General features: G+C 39.4%; 1 protein-coding gene across 8 annotated transcripts in view; it reads right to left on the bottom strand.

Annotated features, from left to right (window-relative positions):
• The window catches only part of CLCC1 (chloride channel CLIC like 1), a 28,283-nt gene continuing 12,797 nt past the window's right edge, over positions 1-15,486 (bottom strand). The window contains exons 5-14 of one of the 8 annotated variants that reach the window (XR_010321507.1): positions 12,744-12,851; positions 10,686-10,907; positions 10,307-10,447; positions 8,791-8,884; positions 6,937-7,034; positions 6,521-6,667; positions 4,153-4,494; positions 2,233-2,514; positions 1,381-1,468; positions 6-750 (exon numbers count right to left, since the gene is read on the bottom strand). Coding sequence is in view for 6 of the 8 variants with exons in the window: in XM_064282458.1 (XP_064138528.1) it covers positions 2,263-2,514; positions 4,153-4,494; positions 6,521-6,667; positions 6,937-7,034; positions 8,791-8,884; positions 10,307-10,447; positions 10,686-10,907; positions 12,744-12,851 (1,404 nt within the window). In the remaining 2 variants the exon portion in view is untranslated. Of the gene's footprint in view, positions 2,515-4,152; positions 4,495-6,520; positions 6,668-6,936; positions 7,035-8,790; positions 8,885-10,306; positions 10,448-10,685; positions 10,908-12,743; positions 12,852-15,486 lie in introns of all 8 variants that reach the window. The other 7 variants (XR_010321506.1, XM_064282459.1, XM_064282460.1 and 4 more) reach the window with 7 other exon arrangements.

Raw genomic sequence — 15,486 nt, 5'->3', positions numbered from 1 at the left:
TTTATTTTGTGTATACAGTGGTTGTTAAACCCTGTAAACATTCTACCATTATCTGTTTCATTTAAAAATTCCCTTTAAAAGCTGTCTAGCCCATTTTGATTCTCCTAAAAACTTGTCACTGTAAGCCTGAGTTTTAATGATGAATACTGGCTAGCCAACAAACAAGGCTTCTCTCTTCTCCAGGTTCTGATGGGCCTCGGTACGCTGCCTCTGCTTTGACAGCCCTCCCTGACCTGCTGTCATCACTTGCAGCAGCAGCATGTGGCTTTGTGAGCTGCCAAAGTAGATCGTACCCCCAGATGGGTCTCTATAGTGAAAGGGTACAAAAATGACATTTTATTTAAATTAAAGGGAGGAGGGATTCCTACTGGACTGATCAGCAGCAGTCAGGGACGGGAGTAAAGTGCAAGCAGCTTTGCCTCCACTCCCAGTTTAGAGTCTGTGACCCGAGGCACTGGTTTCTCTTCAGAATCAGATCACAGCTCGGGGGACAACTACCGCCTTGGGAGTGTTTTCCTCAGTCGGTGGGAGGACCACTTTCTGTGCAGCCACTTCTATGCATGCTTTATAGCCACTGCCATTTCTTCATGAACTCCTTCCGTGATCACAAATCTATTCCAAACTGCAGGCATCCTTTCATTAGTTTGTTACATGCTTGCGGTGTTAGAAATACTAACATAAAATCCTTTTGTATCTTCTGGAGGAATGATTACCTTTCTGATGAAATACTGAAGATGTCTGCAGTATAAACTGGAAAATAATATTAACATGTGAAATCGAGTTATTACCAGGCTTAAGCAACAATTTTGGGAGCCAAAATGGGGTATTCTGTATTTCATGTAGAAACATCAAAAAGCAACTGCTTTGAATCCGTCTTTTTTTCTGAAACAAATGCCTACATAAAAATTTTAAATACTACTACTGACAGGTATCATCTTTAGTGAGAAGTGAAACATAACTTCTAGTGCGAATATAATGAAAACGAAGGACACCTGAATGTATGTGCAACTTGCTTCCTAGATAAGTGACTGTGCAAAATTTATAAACTGCTTAAAATCAGGAATACTTTTTAAAATCAGAAAAGCTAAAAATGTTGATTATCACCACCTGTCTTCGCAGTTAAGTAAAACACCCTTCTCTGTTTATCATGGTATTCTTCTGTGCGTAGAACTCTAAACATCTGAACTTCTCTGGCCAAGACAATATGGTTTGTTACAATATAAATAAGATACAGTAATATCCAACAGTCCTAACTGCTGGGATTCTGAGTAGGAAGGAAAACAGGTCTTATGAAGCCTGTGTACTTCACTTAGTGGGGAAAGAATAGAGGCATTCTCTAAAGTCTGTTACTGATTTAATGAGCTATGGTATCTAAATTACCCTGGTCATCTTCAGTTGTGCCCAGTGAAGGATTCAGTAAAAGGGGCCGTAAGGAAGCAGATCCAGTGACAGTGGCAAGAGTTGAGGGCTGAAGGTAGGATATGAAACAGAAAACCACAAATAATTGAGGCTTCAACACAACTATGCTGGTAATGCTCACTGTGGCTGCATGAAGATGCTGAAATGTGTCAAAGTGGCCACAGTGGACCTTCCTCTTTAAAATCTGTTTTTGAGTACTTAATCACTTTGGAAACACTATTTGCACCCAATGTATGACTTATCCTGTTGACTAAAGTAGGTATTACGGGACTTACACTAGGCAGCACTTTGGTTAGTTGGTTCCTGTATTTGCTGATGAACAAAACTTCTTTTTCAATGTCCCCAACTCTAACTGGAGCCCTGGTGGCTTAGTGGTTAAGAGCTATGGCTGCTAACCAAAAGGTCGGCAGTTCAAATCCACCAGCCGCTCCTTGGAAACCTATGGGGGCAGTTCTACTCTGCTCTATAGGGTTGCTACAAGTCAGAATCAACTCGACAGCAGCGGGTTTGGTTACTGGTTTAACTCACGCTGGCCTCCTTAACCATCCACAGTCAGTGATGCCATATGTTCATCTTACAACAGAAATTTTATGATACCCTGTTCCCAAATTAACAAATAAGAGCTGTGGGTTATGTCTTAATACCAAAGAGAAGATGAAATTAAGTGGAAGCCTTTACATACACACGACTGTTAGTCCTGATTGTCGGTAAAAATAATGCATAAGTTGGCACTTTTGTAGTGAATACCCGAGTATTAGTATCAAAGAGTAAAGGGAGTTGTGAAGGGTATACTTTGAAAAACCCATAGAAGACCTCGGAGTGGTCGTCCATGGCCGTGTTCCTCTAGCAGCGCGGGCCGCCATCAGCCTCCTTTCCACACGCCGGGCTGTTTGTGCCGCCTTCCTGGGGGCTGCCTTGGGCATCAGTCCTGTGCTGGGCCTTCTCCACTGCAGGTAAACCTGCCACACTCCCTGACGTCTCTTGACCAGAATCAGGCTTAGGAGATTGGCTGCTTGGAGTACTGCCTTCTGTCAGAGTGCTTTCTTCTGGGATCTCGCCAGTCTCTGGCTTTGTATCCAAAACAGGTGATTTAAGCTATAAAATATAGAATTATATTTTGTTTAATTAATGTGAAAGTTTGGTAATCAAAAAAATAAGTTTTTTTTCTATCCAAATCCAACAAACTCCTCTTTCAAATCCTGTTTCCAAAGCTGGACTGTAATTATATGTTATTAAGCCTCAGAGAGCTGGACATTACCCTGAGGAGTGGGACACAGAATGTGCTAGGCGGTCTAGTGGCCCAACTTAGGAGGGTCAAGAGGAATGGTGACCAGTATGCTAACTCCTCTGGCCTGGTAAGGGTCCACCCAACAAATATTTATTGAACATATATTCTTTCAGGTGCTGGGATACCTCAGGAACATTTGCCTGCCCTCAGTGCAACTTACATTTAGGTTGAGGAAAGAATCAGGCAACAAATTAAAGTGTAATGTATAGTTTAATATGTCATGGTAAGTGCTATATAGAAAAAGGAGGGAAAAGAGGTAAGAAATGCAGGGAGGGGGAGGGATCAGGTTGCAGTTTAAATTGGCGTGGTCTGGAAAGGTGACATATGAGTAAAGACCTGAAGAAATGAGCCACATGAATATATGGAGGGACCGAATCTAGACAGTGGAAACAGCAAGTGCCAAGGCCCTTATCTCCAGGAAAGTGAGGAGGCCCTTGTGGCTGAAGTAGGTGAGCACGAGGTGGGGGAGGCAACGAGCTCAGTGAGGTAACAGAGGGGGGTTGCAAACTGGCTTTCCGTTGAAGTCAGATGGGAAGTGACTGGAGGGTTTTTGACATTAGTGAGATAGCGATAACTATATTAAGCCATAAGGAACACCTTGTTTTTCTAGATGCAGGTAGATACGTTTATTCATCTTCTAAGGAACTCCAGGGGGAGAGATTCTATATCTTAGGTTCTCTGGTGCTCGTAACTATTTCTCAAAAGTTTACTGCTGCAACATAAACTTTGCAAAACAATACAAATTCCTCATCCAAATACCCACTGCCATCGAGGTGATTCTAACCCATAGCAACCCTACAGGACAGAGCAGAACTGCCCCATAGGGTTTCCAAGGAGCACCTGGTGGATTTGAACTGCCAACCTTTTGGTTAGCAGCCGTAGCTCTTAACCACTACACCACCAGGGTTTCCCCCCTCTCAAATGGGAAATGGAAATGTGCCTTTAAATGACCAATAATGGTGAAAGTAGCCTCACCATGCTTCAGGTAAAAAGTTCAGTCTAGCCAGCTAATGACATAAAAGATTTGGGAAAATGAGATTTCTGATCCCTCTCAAGCCCCATCTTCCTCCAGCTAAGTCTTCAGAGGCTCTCCTGCAGGCTCCTGACAACTTGGGACCTTTGGGGAGGACTTCGCTCTGATCTCTTCAAAAGGAGACAGTTCAGTCATGCTCAGATGTCGGCTGCCTATGAAGTTTCATATGAATTACTATCTGTTCTAACAAACTACTGCTATGTAGTATGTCACATAAAAGTTAAATCTCATTTCTTCGGAGGAGAATTTTGACCAGAAAGAAGGAAAGAGAGCATGACTAACTATATCATTAATGATATAATTCACTATAGAGGGTAAAAGTCTTTTAGAGTGAAAATAGTAACCACAAAGCTCTACAGGAAGCACGTAGGCCTAGTGTGAAGGGACAGCAAATAAACAATTGCTGACTTACGCTGGGTACCACCTTGGGACGCTCTCGTGCCTCTGCGTCTGGGATATCAAATGTCCGGAGTGCTTCAGGGCTCTCGTTGCCAGTCTGAAATCTCAAGTGAACATGTCTCTCTCTCAAAGCACTTCTTCTACCCTCATCTGCTTTGTCATAAGGGCCTTGCTCACTGGGACCAATCTGGTCCCTATAATAGAAATCTGCATCACCTGCTCCACCACGGAGTCTATAATCAATTTCCTCCCGACGTCTTCTATCACCTGGGTGAAGTGCCCGGGGAGGGTCTGTCTCAGGACCCCCTATATGTCTCAGCACACTGACCGATTTTCCAGCACCATAACAGAAACTCTGAAAAGAGATACATTTCCCTGAGTACTTGGTGGCTGAGTCACAATGAGGTGTTTTATTCAGGGTGCTAACGAAGTTATATAATTTAACTTACTTGTGGCATTAACAGATAAACATGTTAATTTCACTTTTTTTTCTTCCCATTAGACTTCTTTAGATGAATACAGGGCCAAGGCAGTCAATGCAATTTAAAGAAATCGTTCAATATTAAGTAGGTATTTCAGTGAGCTACACATGTTTTGACTGGATTATATCATAACAATGGCAGTTAGGCCGAAACCTAGAAAGTTAAATCAGAAGATTCTAGTTTTCTGATAACTGCTCATGTTGTCTACATTCACAACCATCATATACGGTAAATGCTGAAAATTATTTAACGTTGTCATCACTACGTACACATCCTGCTGTAGATTTCTGTTTTAAAAATACAAACCTATACTTAAGCTATGGTTAAAATTCAACGAGTTTTTATTCACATCCATGGGCGCGCTAGGCAGCTGTTCTCAGTATCCCAGGGAGCCCTGGGGGGCCTCTGACTCTTTCAGAGGATCTGTGAGGTGAAAACTTTCCATAACACAGTGCCAAGACATTCTGGGTCCTTTTTGCTCATCCTGAGTACACAGTGGCGTCTTCCAGAGGCTACGTGACGAGTGATGACAGTCACTGACCGCTCATGAGATATATATATGCCTGTGTAGTCTTACATTTTAAACGTTTCTTAGCTTTTGATCTGTTATATAGTAAATATCAATAAATATACCTACATAAACAAAAGTTCTTTGTGGTCTCAATTTTTAAGAGTACAGATGGGTTCTGAGAACAAAAAGTTTGAGAATTTCTACATTAGAGAAATACTACTGCTTGAAGACAGAACCAGGAAAAGTTAGAGTGTTAACTTAGCAAGTAGATGAGGCAACAAGACATGACAGGTTTTTTGCTTCTAGTTTCTGTTACTAAACTACTGCTATAGAACTAACGTCACCTAACAAAACAATATCCTAAACTTGAATCCTATAATCACAAGCCAAAAACAAAACCAAAAAAAGGGAACAATTTCAAAGTTAACAGTGAATTTTTGTATCCTCAGGGAGGACAAGCCTTTAATAATTTCACATGGCACATCTGAGTTCTGTATTTTTTGGTTTATGTGATGACTGTTTTATTTGGGCAAGGGCCCAAAAATCAATAACAAAAAAGCAGAAAAGACCATGACCGAATGTCGAGTAATAAACATCTGCTCCTGAAGCCCCAAGCTGCCTCTCAGTGCACCACCTTCCTCCACTTCCCTTTGTAATTCTGTGCTAACCCAAGGCCCTTCCCTTCCCAGTGCTGCAAAAACTCAGTTGACATAAGAAGGCTTCCCTTTCTCAGGGGAATTTACCAAGCTTAGAGAGCATATTTTAAAAGGTTCTAATTCTAAATCACCGTTATGACATCTACATACTAGAGAACCACTGCCCTCCTTAAAGGAATACACATGTCCAAACCAAAACCAAACTCGATGCCATCAAGTCAATTCTGACTCATAGCTACTGTACAGGACAGAGTAGAACTGCCCCATGGGGTTTTCAAGACTGTAATCTTTATGGAAGCAGACTGCTACATCTTTCTCCTGCGGAACAGCTGGTGGGTTCAAACTGCTGACCTTCCGGTTTGTAGTCAAGCACTTAACCACTATGCCACCAGGACTCCCTAACGATGCATGTAAACCCGTTGCTGTCAAGTGGATTTCGACTCACAGTGACCCTATAGAACAGAGTAGAACTCCCCATGGGATTTCGAAGGAGTGGCTGGTAGATTCAAACTGCCTACCTTTTTTGATTAGCAGTCGTAGCATGCCGTAGCTCTTAACCACTGCGCCACCAAGGCTCCAATATATATGTAAATATAAATAAATCTGTATCACTTAAAAATCACCTTCTTATACCATCAAGCATGATACAGCCTGACTTACAACATCAAAGAAATCTAATAAACAGTTTTTTTCTCTAAGTCCTGTTAAATGTCACCAGTGCTATATACTAACCAGGACAGCTAGTGCCATAATTATCAGCAGTGGAACGTGCAGTAACACGGGAATCTCCTTCATGAGTGCTCTGATAAATTCACCAGTCCCTTTTCCAATGTGCTTCAGTGGCTCTGTTACAAAGTTGGTGAATGTAACTGCCAGGGCCTAAAACAAGAGACAGAGAAGCAGCTCAACTTTTTCCGCAAAGGAATGAGGCACCTAGAATGAGCCAAAATTCACTGTCACTGAGGCTGGAATTATGTTACGTAAATTGAAAGGTTGTCATATGCCAGTTTTAATGTGAAAAATAACTGAAATTCAAATATTTTTTACTGGAAAAAAAAGGTATATTATCGATTCTAAAAAAATGTAAGTTTTTATAAATAGAGGTTTTCAGCTTTGTACAAGTAATTTCTACAAAATGTATTCTATACCTTTGTTGGCGGAACCAACCAAATAGGGTTGACTACTAGGAGCTCGTAGTATTTCTGGCATGGGTCATCTTGAAAGGTCCATTTACTTCTAAACCATTCTATTTAGAAAACACACAAAAAACAATGAATTTTTTTTTTTAAGTTGCATTTCATTCCCAAATGATATGTTGGTTTTGTCCCTCTTCCCCACCTTCCAATCAATTTTAAGTAATTCTACAAATACCAGTGCTAATTTTTAGTTTTTTTATTATGTCTAAAATCATACATTTTTTTAAATCTATTCAAATTATACAAGTCTTATGCAGATAAAATATTTTACGAAGATTTCTAAAAGGTAGTTAAATAATTAAAATCAGTCTTTAGACACATAAATGAGTACAAGTAAAACTGGGGAAATCTGAATAAGATTGATAGAATGTATCAAAGTCAATGTCCTGGCTGTGATACTGTATTTGTATAGTTGTGCAAGATGCTATATCACTGGGGGAAACTGGGTAGTGAGTATGTGGGAATCTCTCTAACATTTCTTACAACCACCTGAGAATGTATAATTATCTCAATAAAATTTCAACTGAAAAAAAATGAGTTGATTTCACAAAATAAATAGAATATCAGTTTATCTGATTTTTCTAAATCCAATTTATCTACATTTGGAAACCAGCCCAAACTAGAGAAGGTCCTTCGTGGTTCCCTGAAGCCAGAAGAAAGGCTGCATTGGTTTAATTCCCACAACTATTTTTAAGAAACATTAATTCTGGATGCCCTGGTTTGTAGAATCTGCTGAGATTCTCCTCTAGGACAGTCACTGTGGACTTGCGTTAATAAAGTGCCTTTGAATGTTAAGCCATTCGCACTACTAGCTATACACAACTAAAGACAGTCAACATTACTGAGAAGTTTATAAAATCTGTAAGAAAAAAACAAGTGAAATAAGTTTGCCCTTAGTTAAAAAAAAAAGATTAAAATAAATTTAAATATAAGATTTCATAATATAAGGAGATAAAACCTAAAATGAGTATTAATTCATATATTAATTCATGCATTCTCTTTTTTGACAAACTTCTGCTGAGGACATAGAACATGTGGCAGAGTACTAGGGACTAGGTGAACTGAAGTGAGCAAGTGATGCTTTACAGTCTAATAGAGGGAGACTGGTAGTATCAGCATACATGTGATCACTACTCCTTCCCTGTGACTTCACAGGAAAATAAGTCATTTAGTCTTAAACCTAGGATTCTTCTAGCATATTCCTTTCTGGTGGAAATATACTGCCATATGCCATGACAATTTCTACATGTACAACTCAGTGACACTGATTACATTTTCCAAGTTGTGCAAACATTCTTACCATCTTTCTCCATGTTGTTCCACCACGATTGATTTAAACTCACTGCCCACTAAGCTTCTCATCTAACCTTTCGGGTTGCTGTTGTCAATTTTATTTCACATAGAAAAGTCTTTAAAAGAGCACAATGCTCAAGGCAGACATACATTACTTATTAAGATAAATTATTTTTTGGTTCAAAGAAGACTTCAAGGGATAGTTTTGGTTTAAAGTTTAAAGATTATCTCAGGGCAATAGTTTCGGAGATTCATCCAGCCTCAACGGCCCCAGAAAAGTCTGGCTTCCATTGAGAATTTGAAATTTGCCCACATTCTTCCCTTTTTGCTCAGGATTCTTCTATACAATCTTTCATTAAAATTATCAGTAATTTTGTATATTCTTTTGATATTCAAGATTCAACCACATAAAGACTCCTGCTTGCATTCTATCATTTTCTTTGTAATTACTACTATTTTCTTTCATTCCCAGAAATCCTCCTCAAAATAAGACCAAGTGAACAAACACCTTACCGAAAAAACTTTCAGTCCAGTCCATCTTCTCAGCACACACATGGTTTAATGGTTCCATCTTGGCAACTTCAGCCTGATGCTGCGCAAATGCTAGCTGACCAACACCAAAGGGGACCATGAAAGGCTGCTAACGAGGTAGGCGCAGCCTGCATATCCACACAACTCTAGTTCAAGCATGCCTTTACCATTCACTCAAGACAAATTGTTTAAAAAAATTTAATAAGAAAAATATGTATATACATATATATACACACATAATTTTTAAAGAGCTGCTCTTTTTAGCTCATGGCAAAACACAATCTTATTGGAACATGGAAGGATAAAATACTAACTGCAACCGCCTTCTTTGTAGGTAATTATATAGGGAAAGAAAGCCTTTTTACTGAAATGATTGTTTTAAAAAATAATAGTTCAAATATAGTTCATACTATGCCCAAAAATACAGCTATACATATTAAATGACTACTTATTTTTTTACAGTTCCTGACAAAATAGCGTTTTGTTTGGATGGCTTTGCAGTCCAAATGGCTAATATAATCTATCACTTCTATATATCAGAGTTATGGCAGGAAAGCACTGCAGTAACAATACTCAACCAAACCAACTTCCCACCGCATAGAAAACTAGGTGTTTAATTTGGAAGTGATTACTTCTAAAAGCTCTAGAACTTAACAGCAAAAGGTTAAGGAAATATGACTTTTTTTAATCAGATAAAATATTTGGACACCTGATTCACTCTTTTAGAAATGGTTCCATCTTGGCATAATAAAGATTGTTATTTTGACAGGACAGTAGTGGTCCCTTAAATTTTTATATATGATTGTTGCTCGCTGCCATCGAGTCAGCCCCTGACCCCCGGCAACCCCATGCACAATAGTCCAGGTTGTGATCTGTAGGGTTTTCAGTGGCTGATTTTCAGAAGTAGATTGCCAGGCCTTTCTTCCTAGAAGTGCTCTGACTGGGACTCGAACACGGTCTCCCATGAGATTTCAGTAAGATCCCAATTTTATAAGATAATTACAATTTAGAAAAAAGACTGGGCAGAGATAACTCCAAATATTAACAGTGATTATCTCTAGGTGATAAAATTATAGGTGATTTAAAAACATTAATTTCTTTGTATCTTCCTGTCTTTTCTAAATCTCTACCATGAATATACTACTTTTGCATTCACAAAAAACTAAATTTTCAAAAATAAAGACTAAAAGGACACACCCAAAAAATTACCAACATTAAGATTTTTTTAAAATGTGTCCATCCAACTCTAGTCTGACTTAGCTGTCCAGACGCCACCCAGCAGGAAATGAGTTATAAAATTAGGACTGCACTTCCTTCCTACCGACTGGTCAAGCACCCAGAAAGAAACATACACCTGAGCAGCTGCCAATTTCCTTCTCCCACAACCCCCAACCCACACCTGGGGGCGGGGAGCAAGACTGCTCTAAACGGATTAAAGTCTTCTTTTATTACGAATAATTAACATTTTAAAATTTTAAACTTTCCACCTATTTAATACCTTGTATAAATATATCCAATTCCATCCCAAACTGATGAGGAAACTGATGATTAAAACACGTCTCAACTGGGTGTACCAACGAACATATGTCCACAGCTCGGTAGCCACTAACATCACGATGCAGAGCAGACACAGAAGCACCTGGAAAACAGAAAGCAGCAGAAGTCAGAGTCACTGCCAAGCTGTCTTCCCCAAAGAAGATGCTGTCAGTGAAGACCGAAAAACTAGACTCAAGCACGCAAAATCACGTGCATGATTTTACTGCATGTTCATCAATGCACTATGCCGATTTAACACAGGCTCTTCACATAATTACGGTGGAGTTTCTGAACAAATTTTCAAAAAGGAAACGTAATCATGTCCCCTCATCTCATCTTACCATGAACGCATTATATGGATCCACTCCAAAGGAATCTTCAAACCGCCACTTCCATGTTTCAAAATCATGGAACTTAAAATTAATTAAAATGTTACTCAGTGCATCATCCAAGGCTCCAGACTTCCAGTCCTCTCCATTGAGAAACTTCTGTATTTCTAACAGGGTCTGCCTTTTCAGGATAATCTCGGCATCGTAGTGCATATCGCCTTTGTTCTCGTCAGGCTAGATCAAGTTTACAAAAAACAAGCAAGAGAAAAAGAGACCTTTATCGTTATATCAGTCAGAGAAACGTTTCTAGATGAAAGTCATCTGAAACTAAACAGTTTTCAGTATTTCATCCACATAAAATAAGAGTAACAGCATTCCCTTGTCTGTCTCACAGGCTGACATGAAAACCAGAAGATAATACCTATGAAAAGCATTTTTTAAATTGTAAAGTTCTATGCAAGTAAGATGGTGTAAATTTTACTAAAAGTATTTTATTACTAAATTTATGATTTTCTCTTTATTGACATTGTTTTCAAATAGCTTAAAATTTACAGTAGTGCAAACAAGAAAAATAAAACCATTTGAAAAAGCAGCAAAATATGAGTTTCCATGAATACACATCATATTTAAACTATTTTTATTGCGTGAGCATGGCTTAGCAAAGACACATTAAACAACATTTTACATTCATTAATCAGTTGATATAAACATCTTTTTTTCTTTTAAGAGTAAATGCATATATTTATATAAAGAGTAAATATAAAATTTAAAAAAAAGTGGTCATGTAACATCACAAGTCATCAGTAAACATAAAAAGCAATCATTAACAATATATATATATTTTTTTAAATCAGTGGGTGAATATTCCCAAGCATCCCCACCTTCTCACTGACTGCACGGCAAAGAGTTTTAGTTTCTCTCCATCTTAAACACTTTTTTGGCTCCATACGTTCCCTGATCTATAAAACTGGTTCTTTTCCACCTTGCACACAATTAAGTCTCAAAGCGAAGGATGTACACATGAGAATATTCATGTTTTTACACTTCCAAAACAGGGTGCTGTGTTAATAAATTATTCATCTATCACCTACCTCTTCCCCTTTGGTCACTTCTTACCATCCCAGGAGAACAGGGTCTGCCAGGTTCGGCCAGCCTGTCCTGCTGGAAGCCCCTTTCATTTTCAGGCTCTGTCTGCAACTTTGTCTGGTTGGGGCTGATGATCAAACCAAAACACAAAGTCTGGCCTCCCGCTCACCAGACCAATTCTGGTGGCACACACGATAGGAAAAATGTCTGTGTGCTTTTAAATGAGCTTTATAAACAGTATAAATTACAAGTTACTAAATTATAAGTTTTCTTGATGTTTTGACTCTCCAGAGTGAAAGCCGTGACTAAAAATGGGGTTTTAACGCTGATTATGAACAAGATGCATACAAAATACATTCAATAAAGCAGCACTTGCCACAGTAAAGCACAAGAGAAAAAAACTACTTAAAACACATTTTTCCTTTCCTTAATATAATAATGACCTTATATCATATGACTGGAGCCCTGGTGGCAAGAGTGGTTAAGAGCTATGGCTGCAAACCACAAAAGGCCAGCAGTTCAAATCTACCGGGTGCTCCTTGGAAACTGTATGGGGCAGTTCTACTCTGTCCTACAGGGTCACTATGAGTTAGAATTGACCCGACGGCAACAAGTTTGGTTTTGTATCATATGACTGAGAAATTGGGGAAATGGCCGAAAACAAGTAGTAAGGGTCAGGACAGAATTTCCCTAGTAAGGCTCAAAATAGCAAATTTAAAACAAATCCTCAGCTCAATTAAGTGGTACGGGTGCTCAGAGCTGAGTAAGTTTAAATCTCCACAAATGACAGCATTTGCCTTTCACCAAACCACTGGGAAGCAGGCTGCTCTCTTTAACTCTGTGTGGTTAGCTTTTGGTAAAAAGGTGAATCAGGTAACCCCTGCTCCTTTTAATGATGCTTTATCATTGCTTTATATGATTTGAAATTAGTAAGAAATGAAAATATCCACAACACTAATTAGTATCACAACACCAAATACTCACAAGTCCAAGCTTCGAGACTTCAATTAAAATCTTATTTAAGTATCTCCTAAAAACAGGATTGCTCTGACTTTCATACTCTTCCCTCTTTTTCTTTTCACACTCATCAATCTGAAATCACATAATAAATTCACTATTAATAAGCATCCAAGATTAATGTGAAGGTCAAGTGTCTAATCTCAAGGTAAGGAGCTCCTTACTTTGATGAAGCTTGCATTCATCAGCAACATTACAGTGTAGAGCCTCTCTGCTCCCTAAAACCCTCAGTTCTCTTTGCAAAGGGCAAGCAGGCAACAGATGAGGAAAGCACGTCCAAGAGCACTGTAGCCCTGCCCCGGCAGTTTTTCTGCGGACTTTTCCAGCAGTCTTAAAGGACGAACAAGAGGCTTCAAGATCACAAAGCAGCAGGCAGAGAGCTACAAGCAGAACATCTGAACCAACCAGCCTCTTCGTAATTCCAAAGGCATGATTTCAAGAAAGAAATTAAAAAACACATATACATATGTATGTGTATGTATAGATAGACAAACAGACACACAGGATGAACCCAGAAGATGAAGGAGACCGCAAAGAATTTCCTGAATGTGCATATTACTTTGGCCCTTAATTAATCATCCGTGTCAACGACTGGTCATTCCCTACCAGAAGGGATGTTTCGGGAAGGCAGAAACCATGGGTTCCCTGGAGTATCTGACGTGCCAAGCCCTCAGTGCATAACATGCATTAGAACACACTTCCTCTGAACTTAGCTCTAGCCCCACCACAATGGCCAAGTCGCTGAGTGAGGGCAGCGGCTATGTTATGCACATTGGAACTTGTGACAATCACCTTTGATTCTGTAATGGAGTGTGGACCACAAGTTGAGCTCAACACTGGAATGGGCTTCAGTCGATAGGCATGACAATGACTGAGCAGAAGTCATGAGGCAGTTTCTTCTACTTTCAGGCAAGGTTTAGAAACCATTTTATTTTTTAAATCTTTAAAAACAACTTCTTCTTTTAAAGGACTCAGAACTCCATTCTACCAACTTTTTAGTATTTGAACCAGTTACAAACAACAAAAAATTTCTTTAGAAAGTTATTTGCATTTTTTTTTAAATTTTATTCTGTTTTTGTTGTTGAGAATTATATACAGCAAAACATACACCAATTCAACAGTTTCTACCTGCACTGTTTGGTGACACTGATTACATTCTTCGAGTTGTGCAACCATTCTCACCCTCCTTTTCTGAGTTGTTCCTCCTCCATTAACATGGACTCATTGCCCCCTAAGGTTCCTATTTAATTACTCCAGTTGCTATTGTCAATTTGATCTGATAGAGATAGTTATTAAAAAAGCATAATGGTCAAGGCAGTTTTTTTTTTAACTAGTTAAGCTAAACTATTATTTGGTTTTAAGAAGACTTCAGAGGACATTTTTGGTTTAAGGTTTAAAGATTATCTCAAGGCAACAGTTTCAGGGGTATCTGCACTTCTTGCTATGCAACCAAACTACCTCTGTACACCACAAAACAGACTCCAACTGCGGCAAATTTTATCCAAGCCGTTCCTTTGCTAGCACTCAGCAAACATTCACATTTGACAAGAGCTACAAGCATTAATGGAGCTACACCTGGATCTCCATAAACAAAGGCTCTGTTTCTTAAGCTGGAAACTTCATTCATTTACTCTAGCTCTTCTCTATCCTTTACCCCTCCCCTTCCTCACCACCAAAACCTATCTATTCTACCTCGCAAAAGTCTAACATTTTCCTCGTCTCTCTGACCCCTACCACCACCTCATTTCCAGCCTGCGGCTTTGCTGGACCTGCAACCCTCCGTGATCTCACTGAACCCTCTTTGCTCCAGGCCGTCCTTGCACTGTCCGTTCACCCTGCCTATGCAACGCACAGAAGGGGTTCCCAAGGCATGACGGACAAGTTTAAACTCCTTAGCAGTCCTTGCTTATTTTCATTCATGCAAACCCTACTTCTGCCACATAAATAAAAGGACCAAATAAATGAAGGAATACATCACCACCATACACTAAATTATAGCAATCCCTTCTATTTGTAAGGGTAACTCTTGTTACAAGCTGCTAACAGGCCCATTTCTTCCCTGCTATATTTGTTGTGAGTCTCCTATGCCCCACGACTGTGACAGGTGATGGGAAATCAGAGATGAATAAAACGTATTCCTTGTCCCAAGAAACATACAGTCTGGTGAAGAATTACAACACAGCGAGATAAATGCTATTAAACGAAAATACAAAGTACTATTAAAAAACCAGGACTAGGAAAAATCACATTGATTAAGTGTAGGGTTGCACAGCCGATTACTGTAATTGCCGTCAACAAGATGTGTACCTGTAAAAAGTTGAACTGGTAAAAGTTGTGTGACAGACACATTGACAATGACGGCAAAAAGAAAGAGAGTAGCTGCTGAGGCTGCTTATGTATGGTCAAACACCTCATGGGATCTGGTTCCTTGGTTTGGAGGTTTAGGGTCCTGGTTTCAGGGGACATCCCAGTTAATTGGTCTAATAACGTATTTAGTGCTTCTGTTCTGCCTCCTAGTTTGATGTATAACGCCTGGGGTCTTAAAGGCTTGCAAGCAACCATCCAAGACACAACAACTGGTCTCTATTCGCCTGGAGCAACAGAGGAAGAAGGAGAGTCAGGAATAGGAGGAGGATGTGGAATGTGTGGCTAACTAGCTCCATGAATAACTGCCTCCTTTTTTTTGCCATGAGACCAGAGGAACTGGATG

The sequence above is a fragment of the Loxodonta africana genome, chromosome 3 (assembly GCF_030014295.1).
Source record: "Loxodonta africana isolate mLoxAfr1 chromosome 3, mLoxAfr1.hap2, whole genome shotgun sequence".
Classification (NCBI taxonomy): Eukaryota; Metazoa; Chordata; class Mammalia; order Proboscidea; family Elephantidae; genus Loxodonta; species Loxodonta africana.
The sequence above is the reverse complement of the archived record's forward strand: the minus strand, read 5'-3'. Positions and strand labels throughout refer to the sequence as shown.